The 14,710-nt window shown below is 49.6% G+C and overlaps 1 protein-coding gene across 2 annotated transcripts in view; it reads left to right on the top strand.

Annotated features, from left to right (window-relative positions):
- Positions 1 to 14,710, top strand: part of POU2F3 (POU class 2 homeobox 3) — a 72,972-nt gene that overhangs the window by 50,633 nt on the left and 7,629 nt on the right. The window contains exons 4-10 of one of the 2 annotated variants that reach the window (XM_081799285.1): positions 3,449 to 3,553; positions 4,784 to 4,856; positions 7,144 to 7,226; positions 9,543 to 9,725; positions 10,142 to 10,283; positions 11,883 to 12,019; positions 13,747 to 13,908. In XM_081799285.1, coding sequence (XP_081655411.1) covers positions 3,449 to 3,553; positions 4,784 to 4,856; positions 7,144 to 7,226; positions 9,543 to 9,725; positions 10,142 to 10,283; positions 11,883 to 12,019; positions 13,747 to 13,908 — 885 coding nt within the window. Of the gene's footprint in view, positions 1 to 3,448; positions 3,554 to 4,753; positions 4,857 to 7,143; positions 7,227 to 9,542; positions 9,726 to 10,141; positions 10,284 to 11,882; positions 12,020 to 13,746; positions 13,909 to 14,710 lie in introns of both variants that reach the window. The other variant, XM_081799284.1, reaches the window with a different exon arrangement.

The raw sequence follows: 14,710 nt of genomic DNA, 5'->3' as shown, positions 1-14,710 counted from the left end.
TTCGAGATTCCAGGCAGGCTGTGGGTTTGGTTGGGTTTTCACAAGTACGGGGGAAATTGGATTTTCACCCAATTTGCCTCGGGTTCTCACATTAGAAGTCAATGGGATTCCAACAGAAGCCTCTCTATCTCACCATCCAGATCCACAGCCAACACCCAGTTGCCTGGAAAGGCTCCAATCTTTTCCATTTGACAGCAGTGAAAGGGATTTTTTGATTTGGGAAGGGCTTTGTTTCTTAATTTTGTAGTTTCTTAGCCCATGGACTCTTAGAGAATTGCCAGAGTGTGCCGGAGGCTGGAAGAGCCCTGGATGTGCCTTTCCTCCCTTCCTCTCTTTCTGAGACCCACCCACCAAAGCAGAGATTTTAAGAACTCGTCCTCGAAAAAGGAATCTCCTTTAGTGTCTCTCAATTTGGCTTGCATAGGACTCTCTTCTTTCGGGGTTACTGCCAGCCACTCACACCCAAAGGCTAATGAAGTATGAAAAATGAAGGAAGAAAAATGTTGGTGAAGCACAATGTCAGGAGAATGACACATGAGGTTTGGGGTGGGGAGGGGGTTGTCAGAACGCCCCAGATGAACGCCCAAAGGAATTTTCTGCTATCAGTTGCTTCATTTGTAGAACTGGGAGGTCGGCAGTGCCCCTAAAAGGGTTTAGAGGGCAATTGATCCAGGAAGCAGATGAAAGGGTGCGTTTTCTTTTATGATGGCGCTGGTTTCTGAAATTAAGTGTTGCAGGAAGACCTGGCACTGATTCTAACAGATAGCACTCAGGTTGGAGGCAAAGCACATGTTTTTGAGCTCTGTCATAGCTGCACCTTCTTATCTCCTTTGCGCATAATGAGTCTATAAAGGAACCCTGCCACTTGCGCTCTGCCAAGCCCCCCGCAGTGGACCCGTGTGCCTTTGGCTCCAACTTTCCGCACTCTCCCTCTGTCCCTCTTCCTCCATCCTGCCTCACCCAACCCCCCCCATGCCCCGGGATGAGGGATGCCCTGGGGCAGGAGGGGGATCTAGAAGGGAGATGCGGGGAGGGGAGGCTGGTCCCCAAAGGTTTTGTTTCAGTAAAATCTCTTAGAGCAAACCTTAAGGGTGGTGGTGGTGGTTGGTGGTTTTAAATAAGTAGTCTTATCTATTCCTAGCTTTTTTAAACCTGCTAACAAATGTTTCCCTGGAATCTAGGATGTGAAAACTCTAATTTCTAGGGGAAGAACTAGGACACCAGAGCTTCTTAAACGGAGATGCCAAGCGTAGGTGGGAAGAGCTGAGGGGCACTGGGGGGTAGGGATGGGGGCTGTCTTGGAAATCCCTCCCACATGGCCATGCCTTTAGAGTTTTCAGAAAGTCTCAACTCTCTGTCCCCACTGTGCGACTTCCGGTCTCTCTCCCTTCCTCCTCTCCGCTTCCAAGGCTCCAGGATAGGTCTCTTTAGGTGAGAGAAGAGAGGAGTGATTTGGAAAGATGGTCCCTGGAAGAAGCACCCTCTTACCAATTTTGGTGTAACCCCAGCTTTTTGGTGCTGTGTAGGTCCGCTTTACCTAAGAACATCACAGCAACCTGGACTAGACAAGTCTGCCAAATGCACTAGGGAACTGGAACTTTTAATTCCATTTTAGGACTGGAAGAGAGAAAAATCATATAGAATCATAACGGATGGAGAAACCGAGTCTCCTACAGGCTAAATGATGGCTGGAGGTTGCATAGTAAGTTAGACTCGGGGTTAGGACTTAGAAGCAGGGTCTAGCTCCCTGTTCAACGTTCTCCTGACTGTATCCCGCCAGAGACTCTAGAGACACGGGTTCTCTTTATGTCTTTTATTCAGTTAACTCACATGAATTCCCACTATGTGCAAGGCACCACATTTAGGACACTAGCTCTTTTCTTGGTCTCTGACGTCACTCAGTAGGATCTTCCTAGCTCTCCGGCCAAAGGGAAATCTTTCTTTTGTGATCCAAAGACCATTTCTCTGCAGTGATGAAGCACAAATTTTGCTGTTAATCTGAACCTTTAACTTGGGTTAAACTAAGACAGGAGAGATTCTAGGATGTCAGTGACACTCCCAGTGTAGACCAAGAAAATGGTTCTATGGCCAAGAATTTCCATCAGAGGGTCTCCCCAGTGTCTTTTAAAAGGTATGGTCTAGATCCTATGCTTTTTGTCATATTATATGAATTCAGTCACTTGGCTCCCCCCTCTCCAGTGGACTTCCCAAAAACCTGCCAGAGGGAAGTTTTTTCTGGGTGGGAGGAGGGGTGGCATCCTGCCCTGCCCTTGGACACCTGGGAAACCCACAGGTGGGTGGTTGGTGTGCTGTCATCAAAACGTGGTGGATAGAGGCTAGAGAGGGTTTAGAAGCCATCGCAGGCCCCTCGGGCTGCAACTGCAGTAGTGACTATGAGGGAGACATGTCCCCACTTGTAGGGAGACAGGCAAAGACTGTCACCAAAGCCACATGGGCGAAGAGGCAGCTGAGCACGCAGAAGATGGATAACTGTGGAAAACAAGTTGGGGATGGAAGGGAAACTGGCTCCCAGACTTTGGGATTTTGTGGACCAGGAATATAAAAAACAGAGTATGGGGAAGATTGATCAAGGGTTTTCTTTTTTTTTTTTACATAATAAGGTGGGGAGTTTTTATTTATTTATCTTTCAGGATTTATTTATTTGAGAGAGAGAAAGAGTGCAAGCAGGGGGAGGAGCTGAGGAGAGGGAGAGAGAGAATCTCAAGCAATTTCCACACTGAGTGTGGAGCCCGACACAGACGCTCGATCCCACCACCCATGAGATCATGACCTGAGCCGAAACCAAGAGTCAGATGCTCAACTGACTGAGCCACCCAGGCTCCGCGAGGTGGGGAGTTTTTAAAATGCCATTTAGGGGGTGCCTGGCTGGCTCAGTCAGAGGAGCATAGGACTCTTGATCTCAGGGTTGTGAGTTTGAGCCCCACATTACGTATAGAGTGCACTAAAGAAAAAATAATAAAAAATAAAAAGAAAATAAAATACAATTTAAGATCAGCATCATTTCACAAAAGAAATTCTAACATCTCCCCTAAGGGAAAAAACAAGAACATCATCTCAGAATTTAAAAGAAATATTTGAAGTCATTACAATATACTTAGTTTTTCTCATCTCATTGAGCAAGAGGGTAAACTGCACTCCGTCCTGGCACAGCCCGCCGAACGGTGCCAGGGGATGATAGAGCTCAGGGAATCCCTCCCCACCCGCTTACAGGTTGTTACTCCAGAGCACCACTTGCCTCTCTCTTACCAGCTGAAGGGCACAAGCAGGCAGGAATATCAAGCTGCAGCCCCATGGGCACCACAGGCACTGAGCTGGCTCTTTACTCTCTGGGCTTGTCCCTCATCCACTTTGACCTTTTCCAAGTCTCTGTTTCTGCCTGCCTGGGGGAGGCCCAGAACTGATGCTCTCCTCCTGCTTCCACGTACAGATTAAAACTGAGGACCTCAGTGACTCCCTGCAGCAGACCCTCTCGCAGCGGCCATGCCACCTGAGTCAAGGACCCGCCATGATGCCTGGAAACCAAATGTCCGGGGTAAATGCCAGCCCATGCCAGGGAGCCCTGATAGTCTCAGCGGGCCAGTGAGTTTAATTCAAGCCTTCTGCAACATGCTTCACCTCTAGACCTGGCTCTCAGTGAATCCAGATTGGTCTGAAAAACCGCCCTGCGGGGGAATGTGACGAAGGGATGAAGGCCTGGGGTGGAGGTGGGATGACAGGGGAGCCCTCTTAAAGGGAAAGCCTGGCTACCTCTACCTCTCTGGGACAAAAGGGAGCCGATCTTGCCAAAACAACGGACCTCGCAGCTAGGGGGCTGGTGTCTGCCAGCCATTTCGGGGGAGCCCTATGCTGACATACACTGCTACAGATATAGAGCAGATCTGTCTCCAGTGAGCCCACTCTCCTCCCTCAAGCTTTTGCATCAAAGCCAAACTAGAACAGAGTGCTGTGGGGGGAAGAAGGAGGCACCCTGAAACAGTAACGACAAGTGTCTGAGAGGGCGGATGTCCATGTGGCCAGCCCCTCTCTGGGTCTGGATGACCTGGGGAAGAAATACTACCCCTTTTCTAGAAAGATTTAAGATTAGAATGTGCATCTATTCCTTCTCTTCTTCATCCAGCAGGGGTTTACCCCGTCTCTGTGCACTGAGCCTGGGGGTCTGGATCCCCCAAGCATTGAGATTGGTATTTACCCTTTGGGAGCTGGTGGGAGGAACCCAGGGGACACGGACTTTCTGTCTAATCAAACTGCTTGTATTAAGACCTAATAACTTGCTCCTTCGTCCAGGAAAGGTTCAGGCCCAGGAAATGGCCAAGACATGACTTTTAGCACAGTCAAGTGGCGTGAGATTAAAAAAACAAAATTAGACGATTGGGATTACATGTCATTTCTAGGGCGAACCTCTGAGAGATGGGTGATCCTCAGCCTGTGCCTCCGACCTTTACGGTCTAGTTGGGAGACGAGACTGACAGACACAAAAGTTGAATAACAAAGCAAAGTTTAAATACGATGGGCTGCAAGGCACTGCTTGGCTGAGTACAGAAGCTGTAACAATGCCAGCATTAATGGAAAAGCCACTATGTGCCAGGGACTTGAGCTACGCAGAGGCATAAGTCAAGGTCACTGCCAACAAAGTCTCCGAGTCTGGAGACCCTGTGGGACAGATGGAGCCAGCACCCCCCGCGTGTAAATTCTGTGATGTTTGTGCTCCGCCCCCCCCCCCCCCCATGTGCAGGACATGACCTCCCTCCATCCGCTCCAGCAGCTCGTGCTGGTTCCTGGCCACCTACAGTCTGTATCCCAGTTCCTGCTATCTCAGACCCAAACTGGGCAGCAAGGTAAGAACCCTGGCTGACGTTTCCCACATCGGCCAAGTCCAGCAACGTGCCGCCACTGCTTGCTGGATGAGGGAGCCCAAGTGTGGGGCATGGGGTGAGTGGCTCACCCCTCTGGCTTTAAGACCAGCTTGTCTACCTCGGCACCTGGGGGAGGGACGCCCCGGCATTGCCCCTCCAGGCAGAGGATCCTTCTCTGCTTCTCCCTCTCTGTCTTCCTCAATGTCCTGGTCAGTACGGATTGAGGTGCAAGGTAGCCAGGAGCTGGGGGCAGGGGGAGGGGTGGCGGTACAGGGAGGAGGAGCTCCTGGGGATCTGCAGGGCGGGCAAGTCCCAATTCCTTGGAAATCCTTCATCTCCGGAAAGTGGGCTGCGATTCTGTCTGGGTAGAGCTGCAGCGCCACCCACAGGCTGTAGAGGGGGTTTTCAGGTGTTCTTTGGCAGGGAAATGGCTACCAGAGAAGGTCCCCTTGGCCAGGAGCAAACAAATTAGAATATTCATAATAATAGCTAGTATTTCTTGAGCATGATATGCCAGGAGCTCTGACGAGTGACTTTCCTGACATTTTTCAAAATAACCTTGTGCGGTAGATAGTCATACTATGTCTCCTGTGACATAATAAAGTTCTGCAAATTTGTCTGAAACCTGTGTTCTTGGCCATTGCCCTGTACTGCTTCTCTCTCTCTCATCTCTACCAACTGGCCCAAGGGAGGGAGGGAGTAGGAGTTTTCCACCAGTGCACGAATCCCAGGTAGAGGCTTTGGAAATCCAGAATCCAACTCTGTCTTCTGTCCCTAGCACCTGCCCGAATTACAGTCCCTATCCCTAGGTTCCATGGCATCTCAGAGCATTTTTATAATGACGAATAAGAACATACTTGAATCTCTAAGTATCTATTTTAGCCAAGCAATGTCTATCATACTCCTAGAATAGGAAAGAGAAGGTAACAGTTAATTCCCTTCCTCTTTAGAAGATAGTGATATCAAAATGGCCCAGACATAGACATATAACCAATGAGGACAGTGTATGATACAGGGGGGGAAACAAAGAAACAAACAAAAACCCCTCAAAATTTGGAGTCAGAAAACTCATTGGTTGAATTTTTTTTTTTAATTTAAAAAAATAACTTACTAGCTGTATGTCCTTGGGAAAGTTAACCTAACCTCTCTGAATAAAAACAAAGTAAAATGAAACAAAACAGAATACTAATAAAAAATAGAATAAGAGTAAAATTCTACCTCACAAGGTTATTGAGGGTTATTTGAAATAATGCATATGAAATGCATTTGTACATTTCAAAATGCAATATACATGTTAGATGACTATTAGTATTCAAGCCTCTGACTCCCGGTTCAGAGCTCCTTATAAGAGCTTTTTGTTTATTTTAATAAGGAAAAATTAAGCCCTGCCTTTTACAGACTGGGGAGCATAAAGGTCAGCATCAGCAGATCGGTACATCAGTGGCCCGGAGCAGCTTAGGGACAACAGACACCCCAAGGTTCGGGTTTGTGCTGAGTGATCTGGGCGACCTGCCCCATTGTCTGCTTTGGTAGCTTGATGGCTCCATTCCTGCCTCGAGAGCAAGAGCTCCCTGCTGTGGCCCTTCCTAGAGGGAGGCCACGGTCATGACCAGCAACCAGGCAGAGCCCTTCATGGACCATTTCCCCGGAGAGGGAAGGAGAAAGTGGTCCTCAGGCAAAACAAGGAATGGGTAGAGGCCATACCACCAGATAGTTTCCAGAGGCTTGGCGCCTGGTCTTCCCTTCTCTCTCTGACCTTCCTCCCAAGTAGAAAATGTCCTCATTCTGCCAAGAGCCCCTGGCCAATGGAGCTGTCTGGCCCCATCCACTTGGTCTGGCATCCTTGCAGACTTGCCCAGGCCTTTGCAGCCCCCTTCTGTAGGCACAATGGAACTCATCAGCACCTCAGCTCCAGCAGCCTTTCCTTCCCTGTTGGATTTCTTCAGGCGTGGTTATCAGATCCCAGAGTGGGCTGCCTTGAGCCTCCTCGGCCCATGCACCAATCCAGGCTGGCGGGCAAGCGGAAGGACTGGTTTGGGGATGGCTGTTTACATATTTATCCCCATGTCTCATTCACCTCCACCTGTGTGCGGCAATGCCAGGGCCGTGCCTGTGGGGGCCCTGTTCATGGGGCTTGGGGTGGGTTGAGGGGACCTGACCAGGTCTCAGGGGGTGGGGACAGCTATCTCCATTCCAGAGCTGTGGAGCACGTCTTTCAGATGGCCTGGATTTTATTTGTTTGTTCCTTTGTCCCTCCCCTTTCACCCAGGTCTGCAGCCAAATCTTCTCCCCTTTCCACAGCAACAAAGCTCTCTCCTCCTCCCACAGACTGGGCCCGGCCTGGCATCCCAGGTAAACAAACACATTCTTCCTGTTTCCTCCAGGAATGCCTCAGCTCTTGACAGAGCAGCTCACTGGTTTCCTCCCACCCCCTGGATGGGGCACGTACCCCTCTGGGAAGAGGGACTAGCAAGGGATTATCCCTGTTCACACTTGGGGAACACAAGCCACAGCCATGAGAAATGATTGACCCAATATTACCCACGGAGCCAGAAGAAGAGCCCAGAGATTTCAGCTCCTAGGCTATCCTGCTCTGTAGTGCAGGCGCTCCACTCCAGCCCTGAATGGGCCCCGGCTTCACTCACTCCCCTTAGGACCAGGGGTCAGTTAACTCTCCAGGGATGCCACGGTGACCGCCAGCCCTGCCACGGGTGCTCTCAAGCCCCAAGGAGGAGACCAGAGTCCCATAGGCCTGATGTCCCAAGACCGCAAGGCCACAGTCTCTCGCCTCTGGGTCCCTCTCAAGACCCACTGTTCTAGACTGCCTCCTGCAGTGTGTGCGCATGTGCGGGTGAGCAGGTCTGCGATCTGCGAGGGGGCAGTTTGCAGAGCTGCCATGTTTCCACGCAGCACCTGGTTGCCAATTAGAAGGATCCCCTTCCTCTGGCCAGATGCAGCCTCATGCCAGGTGTGTGGCTTGCTAAGAGCTGCAGGAGCTGTATGGGGGTTGCCTCGCCTCCCCTCACCAGGGTGCCCCCGTGCAGTTAATAACCTGCACAGCTGCAGGGATAGACGTGCAGAAGAGCCAGGAACAACTGCAGAGCCCCAGTGTCCCTTCTCTGGGCTAAGATCCCCCACGCATCACTAAGGACCCTGGCTCTCCAGGGCTAGAGAGGGCACTGAAGGCATCTGGAAGGGGAGAGGGTGCCATCTAGTGGCTAATAGGAATGGGAACACGGGAGTCCTGAACTCTTCCACTTCCTCCTGAGGACTCAGAATCTCATCATCATAGACTTAGGTCTGGAAGAGATCTTATAGAGGCCTAAGATCAACTCTTACATCTTACACTATAAGAAGCAAAAAAAACTGTTCAGAAAGTTATTAAGATCGTCCTGGGCAGCGGTAATAAGGGACTTGCTTAGGGTTGTGGCAATAAGAATAGAGAGGAGGGGGCGAACATGGAGACGTTTGCGGAAGTTAAAGGAATGCAATTTGGCATCTGATTGGATGTGAAAGGGAAGGAGAAGAAGGTCTAGCAAAGAACTCAGTATTTGTCAGATTACAAAACAAATGAATCAAGGAAAAGGAAGTCTCAGGAGGGCTGAAGCTTTGCCCTGAGGGCCACCCCACCCTGCAAAGCAGGATCAAATCCATAAGGCTTCTGAATCATTCTGTTCTAAAAGATCCTTCACCAGGGAAACGAGTCCTTCACTTCTCTCTGGTCCTTTTACCTTCCTCCTCTTAAGGATGCCCATCTGAGTGGTAAATCTGCATGTCTTGGAGGAGAGAAGGAGGAAAGTTAACCCCAGTCCAGAAAAAGAGTGAGCTGGGAAAGGGAGAAAAGAAGGCGGACCTGGACCAAGTTGTCCACGTGGGCACTGGCCCCGGGACTGGACACGGTGCCTGGCCCCGTTGGCCTGGGATTTGCTCCTTGTGGAGCGATGGATGTCTTCAGGAGCTGGATTCACTCCTGACCCCAAAAGGGCACAACATGGACTCCAGGTTTTAAGGTCCATTTTTCTATGAAAATACACTGAAGGAAGACTATCTCCTGACAACCGTAAATGAGATCAAGCTATATGTAGATGGCACTGGAATACCTCTGATTGAAAAACAAACAACAACAACGAAACACTCTCATGAAAGAAAAGGATGGGGTAGAAAGTATAATGGCAGTCCCAAGAGTTTAAAATTCTATGGAAATTCCATTAATATAACAAGTCTCAGATGTCCTCTGTTACCTTCAGTTAATGCCTGTTGAACACCTCAGTTACTTGGCTTTGTGGAAAAGAACAGGCAAGGCAAACAACCTTTTCCCCATCCCATTCTGAGATTTGTTTTGAGAATCTTTGTAAACAACTCCTTTTACGGTGGAAAACTGAAAGAAGGAAGTTACCTGCTCAGAGTCAAACAATGAGTCATAGCCTAAAACCCAGAAAGGACACCTCCCTGTCTTGCACTCCTACTGTTTCTACCCAACTATTCTAGCTATTTGCTGTCCCTTCATAGAAACCCTCAGTTCTCACTTCCACATCACTGAAAAAACAGGAATCAAGTGTACCCAGGGGTCTGTCATCCTCTAAGTGGACCTGTTAGTACACAATAACAGAAAATGCCATTTGATCAGTTGATTATTTGTGGATCTGTTCGGCATGTGTTCCCTCTTAGGCAATTGGGCGCCCCGGGCTGCCAGGATCTTCTTTAGAACCTCATCTGGAAGCGTCCCCGCATCTCCCAGTGCCCAAGCATCTACCCAGCTCTGGAGGGGCTGACGAGCCCAGTGACCTGGAAGAGCTGGAGAAGTTTGCCAAGACCTTCAAGCAGAGGCGCATTAAGCTGGGCTTCACACAGGTCTGGTTTGCAAGGAGCAAGAAGGAATTAGGTTGAGTGAGTGGAGACGGGGCTTCCCGAGTGTATGTTTCAGGAGCAACCTGAGGTTCGAGGTACTTGGGGCAAGCCCATCGTGTCCCTGTGTCCCCAGAGAATAGGGCACAGTTGTCGTGGGTAAGGAAACTGAGGACACTGTGGGGGGACAGGGGAGGAATGAGAGCCAGTCAAGGGGTTAGGCCCATGGGCACAGCCCACTCGGAGTCTGAGGAGGGAAATGAACCAAATTCCCCCCTGAGAGGGAAAACACCTGGAAAGGAGCCAAGGTGATGGGTGGGTGCTTGGAGGTTCTCCGTGTGTGTGGTTGGTGCTAGGATGGTGGGACAAAGAAAAGAAGGGGCCTGTCTCTCCAGCTTCTCCCTCTTGATCCCTACGTGCAGGGAGATGTGGGGCTGGCGATGGGAAAGCTTTATGGCAATGACTTCAGCCAGACCACCATCTCGCGATTCGAGGCCCTCAATCTGAGTTTCAAGAACATGTGCAAGCTCAAGCCGCTGCTGGAGAAGTGGTTGCATGATGCAGGTAGGTGGCGGAGACACAGGGGTGGACAGTGCCCTAGACGATTCTGCAGGGAAGGGGCTAGTGGCTTGTCTGTGTTGGGGTTTGAGGCAGTCATTATGTAAGACCCCTTCTTCTCCTGAGTCTGGAACCATTTGAGAAATAAGACACGGGAGACAGACAAGTGGAGATGGAAATGTCGGCTTCATTCCTGAGAAGGCCCTTTGGAGGACATGGCTTTAGGTCTGTGGCCCATGAAGACTTGGCCCCATTCTTTTCTCCACCAGAGACCCACCCAGTCTAGACCTTAGGGCAGCACCCCAGAGCGAACACACGTATCCACCTTGCTCTCTGGACCATGTCTAGGTTAGGAAGATAGGGAAGTGTGTCCTCTAGGGTCTCATGGGGGAGAGGGGGAGGCCATAGACACAACACAAGCCCTTTATCCGGCTAATCTTGAGTAAGTCTTCAGAAGGCAGGGAGTTACGGTGAGCTAGACTAACCCCAGCTGGAGTGGGGTTAGCAGGATTCAGTCCACAGGGTGACCTGGGAGGCATTCCAGGAGGTCAAGGGTGTAAGCTGAGGGCCAAGTGTTTGGAATACTGGGTGGAAGAGTTTGGTGTCGGGGAGCAATGTGGGATAGGGTTTCCCCACGGCATTATTGATTTCTTGGGCCAGAGCATTCTCTGTTGTAGGAGGCTGTCTTGTGAACTGCAGGGTATTTAGCAGCATCTTTGGTCTCTACCCACTAGACTCCAGCAGCACCTGTCTCCCACTGAGACAGGCAAATACGTCTCCCGATACTGCCAGGTGTCCCCTGAGGAGGGGTGCAAAATCGCCCCTGGCTGAGAACCAGTGGTGTGGGCAGAGAGAGAAGGAGCAGGGTCTGTGCCGGGCCGGACTCTAGTCAGTAGATACACGTGGACGAGTGGTTACTGTGGAGAGGAAGGATAGGCAGCCAAGGGGGTTACCCTCTCAGAAGTCCCTCCATGTGAACATAGGAGGGGCAAGGAAGCTGCCCCCGACAGGCTGTCCCTTACGCAACTCTTTTCGGGTCACCGAAGTGAGAGAGATGACCAGAGGGGCTGAGGACCTTTGGGAAGAGGGCTTATAAGTCATTTCTAGTGTGACCCCCTCCCTGACGCCTGAATCCTTCCTGAGGGGTATCCCTGCCCATCGGCCCTACAGCCTCAGCTCCAACACTTAAACACTGAAAAGAAAGTGACATCCACACCAAATTCTGGCACTGAGTATCATTGCTTTTAGCTCAGAACACCACTTCCCACTTTACTCAGTATTCACGTCCAGGCATCCAGGCACCCTTGGGGAAAAGACAGACTCCCGAGCGTTCCTTGTAGGAGCTCTGCCTGCACCCACTCACACCTACCCATGCCGCCGATGGCCGAGTGTCCCTGAACCATGACCGCAAACACTGGAGGCGCGGAGGACCTTTGCCCAGAGCCAGGAGGAGAAGCAGGATGTTTGGCCTGTTCCAGTTCTCCTGCTGGCGGCAGGAGAGCTCACCAGGAAGTGGTGTTGGACCTCAAGGCCATGAACCCAGAGCCTGACCCAGCCAGTGCATTCTCTTCTCTGAGCTTCCTTTGCCTTTCCACCTCCCTACAGAAACCTCTCCATCAGACCCCTTGATGAACACCCCCAGCTCTTTCCCCACCCTCAATGAAGTGTTCGGTAGGAAGAGGAAGAAACGGACCAGCATCGAGACCAATATCCGCCTGACTCTGGAGAAGAGATTTCAAGATGTGAGCGGCTCCCCCGGGTGGGAGCGGGTGGGCTGATGTACACAGTTGGATGAGCGGACACACTCAGGTCCCTGCGCACCACACCTCCCCTGGGAAAGGGTCAGAAAGCAAGCACACACACCCTCTGCAGGCCCCCACGTATGCCAATGAAAGGGACTGCCAGGAACTTCTTCCCCCCACTGACCCTTCTTGCCCTGACATCTTTTGAGGGCCCAGTGTCTCTCTCACTGGGAGATTTAAGGAATGGGGTATAGGGTCCCAGAAGAGGGTGGATCTCTGTCTTCAACTGAGGTAAACCGGAGCACTGTATAAAATTCTTTCTTTTTTCTTTAAGTATAGTTGGCCTATAGTTGACATATATTATGTTAGTTTCAGGGATACAACAGGGATTTGACAGTTTATACATTACAAAGTGCTCATCATGATAAGTATAGTTACCATCTGAAATTCTTTACTTTCTATGCATGAATTCGTATTTTTTAAAATTATAAATGTAGTAAATGCTCATTGTGAACAATTAGGAAAACACAAGGAAGTAGAAGGAAAAAAATCTACCATCAAATGGCATCTACCTGTCTTTCCTTCTTTCTTCCACATGTATTTAAATGCTTGTGATCATATTATACATACATTTGTTTGAACTTGTAGCAAAAGCATATTCCTGAGCCAGTATGTGGCAGCTAATAATACCAGCTACATGCCCCATTGAGCTGGGGAAGGGAAGAGGGGAAAGCAGGTGTGTCACACAGCTTCTAATCAGGATCCCTTAGGTACCAGCTTCCAGAGCCTCAATCCACACCACACCACACATGTCCCTAGAGGAGGTGCCCTTGGCCTCATTTAACATTGTGGGCCCAGGGCCTCCAAGACTGCCGCCCACTCCGGCAAATCTGCCAGGGCATCTGGCTCAAGGATTTGATGGCCACTTCTGGCAGGATGACAAGAGCTGGCTTTTCCTGCTGATTAGTTTCTTGGAGCAGCATGAGTAAGGGCAGGGGGTGTAGGAAGGAGGGAGAGGGGCTGAGATCAAAGATTGGGTGGAGGGAGAGGTTGGAACAAGAGAGTGGAGAGATAGATACACACATTTATAATATATATCTATATATATATCTATATAATATGTATCTATATATATAATATATAATATTATAATATATATCTATATATAATATAGATATATACAATACATATACAATATGTAATACATATATCTCCTCAGTCTCGATGGATCCACATGCTTTGGCTCTATCTTTTCCTATTTTGAGGTAGGACAGGAAGTAATAACACAAGAAAAGGATATCAGGTCATGAGGGGAACATGGGTTTCGGGTGCCCCACCCAACTCAACAGGAGACTCCTCTTTTCAGAACTTCTGAAGGAAGAAGTGAGAGAAGCGAACCACATCTATGGATCCTCTGTTCTGTGGCAGGCCCCATGCTGGGCAGTTTACACACATTTTCTCATTTTATCCTCACAAAAATCCTATTAGTAGACATTATTATTCTCACTTCATAGATGTAAGACTGAGGCTCAGAGAGGTTAAGGCAGTTTCCTAAGGATACACAGTAACCGATAAAGCAAGCCAGTATTCCACCCTAGGTCTGATTCTAAAGCTTTTGATCCATCCCTTGTTCTATCTTGTTTCCTTGGAACATCTGGCCCCCATTCCCTGATTCTTGACCCTATTCCCTTTTCTTGTTGACCATTCTATCCCTTTGGTCTCTGTAGAACCCCAAACCCAGCTCCGAGGAGATCTCCATGATTGCAGAGCAGCTGTCCATGGAGAAGGAGGTGGTAAGAGTCTGGTTCTGCAACCGACGTCAGAAGGAGAAGCGAATCAACTGCCCTGTGACCACACCCATGAAATCACCTGTCTACAACTCCCGCCTGGTGAGTGACTAGGAACCAAGCTGCCACCAAGCACTGGGGGGAGGGACAGGAATGGTGCCTGGAGGGCAAAGAGTCTTCTCCATCCTGGGGAAGATGGCAGTTGGGAGTTGCGAGGGGCATGCCATAAATAAATAAATAAATAAATAAATAAATAAGCAAAAATATGCCGTATATAGAATCTACATAATATAAACGAGAATAAAGAAGAGTAAGGGGATTGAAAGTAACTGTGGGGAGATGCTTTTTTAATAGAGAGGTCAAAGAGGACCTCCCTGGTCAGGTGACATTTGAGTGGAGCCCAAAGTGTTGAGAAGGAAAGAACTATCTAGAACAAAGAGTGTTCCAGGCAGAGGGACCAGTAAGTAAAAAGACCTGGCATGTTTGAGGGAGAGAAGGAAGCCAGTGTAGTTGGGGCAGGCTGAGGAAGGAGGAGAGAATAGGAGGGAAAGTCAGAGGAGTAACACAGAGCAGACTACCCAAGCTCATGGAGGTCACTGAAAGGACCCTGGCTTTGAGTTTGTATGAAGTAAGCCACTGGAGAACTGTGGGCAGAGAAGTCTGAGCTGGCTGAGGTGGGCTGCTGAGTGGAGAATAATCTAGAAGCAGGACATGGGTGAGGAGAACTACAATACCCAGGCTGAGAATAGAGGTAGCTTAGGCTAAGAAGGTAGCCATGGTGGTGACAAGAAGTGGTTGGATTCTGAATACATTTCAACCATGGAGCCAACAAGATGTGCTGACAGCTCAGATACGGAGTATGAGAAACGAAGCCAAGGTGACTTCAAGGGTTTTGGCCTGAGCA

Source organism: Leptonychotes weddellii, chromosome 11, assembly GCF_054177405.1.
Source record: "Leptonychotes weddellii isolate Sample4059 chromosome 11, ASM5417740v2, whole genome shotgun sequence".
In the NCBI taxonomy this organism is placed as follows: Eukaryota; Metazoa; Chordata; class Mammalia; order Carnivora; family Phocidae; genus Leptonychotes; species Leptonychotes weddellii.
Note: the sequence above shows the minus strand (reverse complement) of the source record. Positions and strands in the feature narration are given on the sequence as shown.